The sequence below is a fragment of the Trematomus bernacchii genome, unplaced genomic scaffold (genome assembly GCF_902827165.1).
Source record: "Trematomus bernacchii unplaced genomic scaffold, fTreBer1.1, whole genome shotgun sequence".
Lineage (NCBI taxonomy): Eukaryota > Metazoa > Chordata > Actinopteri > Perciformes > Nototheniidae > Trematomus > Trematomus bernacchii.
Window position 1 is genome coordinate 814,565 of NW_022987723.1, and position 7,727 is coordinate 822,291.

Consider the following 7,727-nt stretch of genomic DNA (forward strand, 5'->3'; position numbering starts at 1 on the left):
TTTTTAGCTTTTAAGGTCTTTTACATTTTAATTTGGTGTAAATACTTATTTATTTTTCTTTATATTTTGTACCTACTATGGCAACTTATGTTCTTAGATTGTTTATGTTCGTACCACCAGACACCAAAGCTAATTCCTTGTTTGTGTCAAAGTATCTGGTAATAAACTTGATTCTGATTGTGATGAACGTCTGCTAGTCCTAAAGCCTCTGCTTTGCACTGGTGGTCTCAGGGGGGGTCAGGGGTCAAATCATGTTCAAACTAAACGTCTCTTGGATGTTCCTGCTGTTTTTGGTTTCAATAATGGTTCAAAAAAACATTTCAAGAAACTTCAATGAAACTGGTTGTTAGAAAACCTGAAGTTTTTAACTAAGATGTGAATTTGAGGTTAACTGATGGATAAGTTCATTGATTGATGTGAATAAGAGGGTTTTAATCAGCAACCGTTTAACATTTTAAAGACTTCATTAGATTGATCTTTGTCATTTTTAATCAGGATCTTTATAATAATGATGAAATAATAACTCCAGAGAGGCCAGAGATGCTCCTGCTGTGAAGCACACCGAGTGGAGACATGTGGGGAAAAGATAAAGAGCGTTTGTTGTTTTAATTCGGGGAAGCAGAGATCACAATAAGGTTTGTGTGTAATGCTGCTTTTACATATAATGTGTTTTGGACTGGGTTTAATCTCATTAATCCATTAACATATGTATATTTAAGAATAAGAAGTGAATAGTGCTGGGTGGGTTCCTGTCAGCTCTGAGTTCAGTGGGCTGTGTCAGTCTCTTCCTCTTCAGCAGCTGCAGGTGGTTCCTGCTGTAACAGCTCAGAGTCTCTGCAGTCTGACTGAGGGAGGTTTTTGTACGACTACAAATCACTGTGTGAACACGCCACCACTGTGCTCACTCTGACAGTAATAAACTGCTGCATCTTCAGCCTTCAGTCCAGTGATGGTCAGAGAGAAGTCAGATCTGCTTCCACTGCCACTAAACCGAGGTTCTGTTCCTGATTCACGTGTGCTCGTAGATTTTATCAGGAGCTTTGGAGGCTGTCCAGATTTTTGTTGATACCAGGACATACAATTAACATTAGGAATATCTGTGCTGGTTTTACAGGTGAGAGTGACGGTGGATCCTGGAGCAGACGTCTTGACTGCAGGCTGAGTCACAGTCACCTGACCTCTGCATCCTGCACACAAAAACAGATCATTGATTTCTCAGCAGAAAGAAAGGAGAGGAAAGGCAGCACATGATGTTTGAAATGTTGCTGAGTGAATGAACCTGTGAAACAGCAGCAGGCCAGCGTCCAGATGAGGATGGTGATGAGAGTCATGGTGCTTTCTGCTGACTGACAGATGTGAGTCCTGCAGTGTTGAACTCACAGGACTATAAACCTTCTCACTGGAGGATCAGCTGACCATGCAAAGCCTCCTCTCTATGGAAATGATTTCTCTGCTCTCAGTACACTGAAGGCAACGTGGGACACGAAACCAGGAGGAAAGCTGTCTGGATTTACACCGTCTATCATCTGAATGGAAGAACATATTTATATCAGGAGTGGAGATGAGGATTTGAGTTTGTGTCCACTGTGGTTGGTATGATATGTCTGTTTGTCTGACATTAACATACATAAAGAGATTCACTGTAGATAAATAACATGTTTCAGTTCTGTTTAAAATACATTTGTTAATAACTATTATTTAAAAGCCTCATGTTCATTTAACCGTGTAGAAACTAATATAAAACTGACAAAGTTAGTTGTGTAGAAGATTGTAATGGTTTCTCTGCCAGGTGTAGAAAAGTGATGAAAAATGACATAAATTATATTAATTCTTCCAGATATGTAATCCATATCTTTAGAAAAGCTTTGTTAATTTAAAAACTGTATATTTGTCTCTGTTATCAGTGAGATCAGGGAGCTTTCTCAGTGGATACATGCTTGTTGACAGTGCAGGAGGTTTTTGTACGGCCACTTAATGAGTTTGTATCACTGTGGTGGACTTTTGGTGGAGGAACCAAACTCATCTTTGACTGTAAGTACCAGAGATTTGTATTTTATACAACTTATAGCAAATATATAACTTTCATTAATTATTAAATGAGACTCAACTTAAAAAAATGTTAGATTCCATTTTTATATTTTTGTATTAAGCTCCTCTTGTAATCTGAAAGGAACCTTTGCAGACTTCTATATGAATTGTTAGTTTCTTACAAATACATTTTTTAAAGCAAATAACTTGATTATTTTCTATATTATATTTTATTATCATAACAACTTCATACTCAATATTTTTATTTATTAAGATTTGTTAAAGCTTGACGTCTCCGCCACATTCAGTTTTACATTTGTAGTTCACAATATTGTATTTATTTACATTATTTATCTATTGTCTATTAAAATATCAACTATTTTGTTGAATTCAAGTTAAATATGGATTCATTTTAATCTTGTGATTGTATCAGTGAATGCAGCTTGTCGTCGTGTTCACGGTTCATTGATTTGACATGCAGTGAAAAGGAAGTGAAAGAGACAGATGATAAATGTTTGAACTGTTTTCACTTGAGACGTTCAGCTCTGTCAGTTTAAAGAACATCATCACACATATGAAGATATTCAATCATTATTATCATGAATCTTTAGCTTGCTCACTTTACACAAAGTCAGTCATTCACACTTGAATCATGTGGGGGTCTGATCCTGAGTGATTTATGAGAGTAACAGCAGCACAACTTGTTCTGTTTTATTTGATGAAATATAAGGATTCAAGGATTCAAGGCTTTTATTGTCGTGTGTACAGAGCTACAGTGCAGATATGTTAATGAACATCTTAGGTCACAGGCTCCTCCCACAGAGCTACAGTGCAGATATGTGAGTGAACATCTTAGGTCACAGGCTCCTCCCACAGAGCTACAGTGCAGATATGTGAGTGAACATCTTAGGTCACAGGCTCCTCCCACAGGGCTACAGTGCAGATATGTTAATGAACATCTTAGGTCACAGGCTCCTCCCACAGAGCTACAGTGCAGATATGTTAATGAACATCTTAGGTCACAGGCTCCTCCCACAGAGCAGCACAATAACACAGATACAATAGTGCAAGGAGAGTCTATATACAAGTAATTGGAATATGATATATTAGATACATAATGTGTAAGTTGTAAACAGATGAATGTTATGGATGTTCTTTTAAAAGAAAACACAAGTTTGTTACTTTTCCTTATCATCATCATCATCATCAGCTTTATTGAAGAGACTCAAGGTCCATTTTTAAAAGACATACAACACTCAAATGTAAATTAGAAAAGGCAGTGATACCAATGTTTCCACAGAGGTGACTGGTATCGTAAAGTACTGACTCAAGGATTTGACAGCAGCAAAATGACAACATCATAAAAGGACCTTATAATCAAGTGTTAACTCTAATGTCTTCCTTTGCCTCCCCCCCCCCCCCCCCTCCCTGCTCCAGTGGGTGTGCAGCAGCCCACCCTGAGCGTCCTCCCCCCCTCCAGAGAGGAGCTGCAGCAGGGCAGTGCCACCGTGGTGTGTCTGGCCAGCGGGGGCTTCCCCTCCGCCTGGAGGCTGGGCTGGAAGCTGGGGGGCAGCAGCAGCTCCTCAGGGGCGTCCCACAGCCCGGAGGTCCTGGGGAGCGACGGCCGCTACAGCTGGAGCAGCACCACCAGTAAAGGGGTTATAGCATGCGGTTTAAGTGATCATTATATGATATTCTGTACCCGCAAAAAGCTAAAACAAAAGGCCGGCTGTCACAAAACAGTCATATCTAGAGACCTCAAAAACTACTCTAGCGAGGCCTTTAACCTAGAACTGGAGAGCCTGGACTGGTCAGATGAGCTCAGTGGTACACAAGTTGAAGAAACATGGCTTGGTTTCAAAAACAAATTCTCTGCAATACTCAATGATTTGGCCCCCCTAAGAACAACCAGGGTAAAAAATCGCGCTGAGCCGTGGATGCACTCCGGCATACTGACCGCCATGAAAACCAGAGACAAAAAATGCTCTGAGTTTCATAAAAGTCAGTCAATGCTTTCCAAAAGCACGAGCAGTGAACTCCAGGCCCACGTGACTGAACTAAAAATTGAAAGAAACAGACTAAGAAATGACGTAAGCTCCATGATCAAAACTGCCAAAAAGAATTTCATCAATGACAAAACTGAGGAAAACAAAAATAAACCCCGTGAACTTTGGAAATTACTCAATAACCAGCTTGGCTGCAGTAAAAAACTCAAAACGAGATTTTCAAACGTAAACATAAAGACAGATAACAGGCTCATCACAGACAAACTGGATGTGGCCAAGTACTTGAACATTTTTTTCACAAACATAGCCACAACTCTTGTAAATAAATTACCCTCCCACTCAGGGCTTTTTGGAGTAGATCACATCATGACCTACTACAAAAACCTAGGGGTACGCAAAGATGATTTCAGTCTAGCAAGGGTAACAACAGCAGAGGTACTCATTAAACTGAGCGCCCTCAAACCTAACAAGGCCACTGGCCACGACAATATCCCCTCCAAATTCCTCAGAGACACAGCAACCGCCATCTCACCAGTCATAGCTCACATAATTAACCTCTCCATAAAACAGGGAAAAGTACCCAAAGACTTCAAAATTGCAAGAGTAACCCCCCTGCACAAAAAGGGCAGCAAATTGGACCCAGGCAACTACCGCCCTGTTTCTATACTTACCTCCATCTCGAAAGTCATGGAAAAAATAGTATATGAACAGGTCGAAAAGTACCTCGCAGAAAAGAAACTAATCTATGAATTTCAATCTGGCTTTAGAACATCCCACTCCACTGACACATGCCTTCTTTATTTGAACGACCACATCAAACAAGAGGTGGACGAGGGTAAATACTGCGGCATGGTGATGCTGGACCTACAAAAGGCTTTCGACACTGTCAATCACCCCATTCTGATTGACAAGCTAAAAGCAATTGGTTTTGATAAACTATCGGTGAGCTGGATGCAATCCTACCTGGAGGGGAGAGAACAGATGGTGGAGGTAAACGGTACTCTGTCCCCCCCCCTCCCAGTGAGCTGTGGTGTTCCACAAGGAAGCATATTAGGTCCATTACTGTTCCTAATTTATGCAAATGACATGTCATCAGCATGTGACTGCAACTTGTTCCTGTTCGCGGACGACTCAGCCCTGCTGGTCTCTGACAGGAGCAGATTGCAGGTTGAAAAAACCCTCAGCTCCGAGCTCGGCAGAATCTGCACCTGGCTCGCCGATAATAAATTATCATTACACCTGGGTAAAACAGAGTCCATTCTCTTCGGTTCGAAACATAATCTCAGCAAATCCGACGACTTCTCAGTTGCAGTGGGTGACATTATTGTCACAAGTAAGAAGGAAATTACATACCTAGGATCTATTCTTGAGGCAAACCTCTCCTGTGACAAAATGGCATCCAATGTAATAAAAAAAGTCAATCAAAGAACTAGATTCCTATACCGGATCTCCTCTCTGGTAAACAAAAACACCCTGAAAACTCTGGCAGGAGCACTCATTCAAGGGTACTATGACTATGCTTGCACGTCATGGTACCATAGCACCTCCAAGGCGCTAAAAATAAAACTTCAAACATCGCAAAATAAACTGGTCAGACTACTGCTTGACCTTTCATCTAGAACCCACCTCACCTCTGCCCACTTTGACAACCTAGGATGGCTTAGAGTAGACGACAGAGTACAGCTACTTGCAATGGGCCTGGTCTACAAGATCCACTACACCTCTATGGTACCCATGTACATGTCAAAATTCTTCCCAAAGGTCAAGGAATACCATGATCATAACACCAGAGGGAGCTCCACAAATCATGTAAAACCCAGATTTGGCACAAAAAAAGGGGAATACACGTTTCGCAATTATGCCACATCAAGGTGGAACGCTCTTCCCACAACTGTAAAGGAAAGTAAAACTATACTTACCTTCAAAACCTCTCTTAAAGAGCACCTTCGGGGGAAAGCATTGCAAAACTGGCCCCGGTAATGGTACAAATCTCAACCTGTCGTACAATGGACAGCTTCCCCCCCCCATCTATGTATATACTCGCATTTTAGACTCTGTTACTAACTGTATATCTGTAGACTTGGTATGTCTTAAATGTCCGGTTAGGATGTATTAGAACGAAATCTAAAATGAAAATTGTAAATAAGCCATCTGTATGTAAAAAACCACCTGTATGTAAATTGTAAATAAGCCATCTGTATGTCAAATATGTCATATATGTCTTAAATGATATGATGAATTGGAAATGGGGGACCCTGATGTAAACAAGACGAAAGTCTTTCTCTGGTCTGCATCCCCTTAACAATTGTATGTTTTGAGCTGTACTGTACTGTACCCAATATACAAGCTGTTAATAAACTTTTCAATCAATCAATCAATCACCCTGAGCCTCTCTGCAGAGAGCTGGAGGGGGGCGGGCTCAGTGAGCTGTGAGGCCAGTCTGAGTGGACAGAGCCCTGTCACTCAAAGCCTGGACCCTGCCCGCTGCTCGGAGTAGAGCATCACTTCCTGTCTGGAGAGGAAGCAGCTTCTTTGGTAGAGATCTTCATGAAGACACACATCTCCTCTGCTCACATGTTGCTGCTGTCTCTGTTCAGTTGTTAGTGCTGCTCTCTAATCCTCACTTCCTGCATATTCTCCTGTTTGTTCATCAGCTCACAATTCAACTGGATTTCATTTGTTTCACTCCAACAGAAACTCATCATTCATCTCAAATGTGGCGTGAGCTTTAAACCATCATTAAATAAAAATGTTGATTAAAATGAGACAGTGTCTTTGTATCTCTTTAATTCATATGTTCATTGTGAGAAAGATGTATTAATACCTTCAGTATTAAACCTCGTATTATATTAATATCATTTATAATGACTGTGGGACAGTTTTTTAAAAGTTTTTTAATTCTACTAAATTCATACAAAAAAAAGAATTATAATTCATACACAAAGATAAACAAAGTAGAAGCGGGAGGGCTGAAGCATAGCTTATGGGAAGTAACCCTCCTGTGAATCATCCTAATATAACATTGGCATTATTGCGTCAAAAATGTATAGAAATGAAGGAGTACAAAGAAATAAAGAAAACTGGAGAAAAAAATTAATAAAAGTTAGGGTAAGAAAAAAATAAATGCATATATATATATATATAAGAAAAACTATAGGGTCATTTTCTGCACATGTCAATAGCAGTTTCAACTTCCATTTTTGAAAATGAAAATACTATATATAAATATATACATATGTACACATGTACTTGGCAAATGAATAATGGTAATAATAATATATGCAGATAAACATTATGAACACTTATTTTCAAGTAACTTTTTTTACATTCATATGTTCACACATACACAAAATATACACATGTTCAAGTGTATAAGTACACAAATGCACTCATATACACCAATACAAATATTGCAAGGCAATTTCCAGGGCTGAAATAATAATTCAACCCCATAACGATATGAATAAAAATGTAAAGTAATGTTGACCATATTAAATAAATAAACAAACTGAGAAGGTATTAGTATTAGAAAAAAAGGATTCCGGGAATACCCAATATTTGTTAGCTGGAGAAATCTGCTAATAGAATTTTTTTTAATTTAGTTTTGAATTGTTGATGACAAGTGATACTTGAAAGGTCTGGGTGAAGTCCATTGCACGTTCTAACTCCGTTTATGGATCAGCTGTGTGATTT

General features: G+C 39.5%; 2 gene segments (V, D, J or C); one reads left to right on the forward strand and one right to left on the reverse strand.

Moving 5' to 3' along the window:
• Positions 1-589: 589 nt before the first annotated feature.
• On the reverse strand, positions 590-1,589 carry LOC117493781. The segment is given in 2 exon segments: positions 590-1,187; positions 1,280-1,589. Coding segments are annotated over 2 exon segments (366 nt in total).
• A 184-nt stretch (positions 1,590-1,773) lies between these two features.
• Positions 1,774-6,799, forward strand: LOC117493822. The segment is given in 4 exon segments: positions 1,774-1,789; positions 1,909-2,031; positions 3,466-3,673; positions 6,417-6,799. Coding segments are annotated over 4 exon segments (462 nt in total).
• Positions 6,800-7,727: the final 928 nt, after the last annotated feature.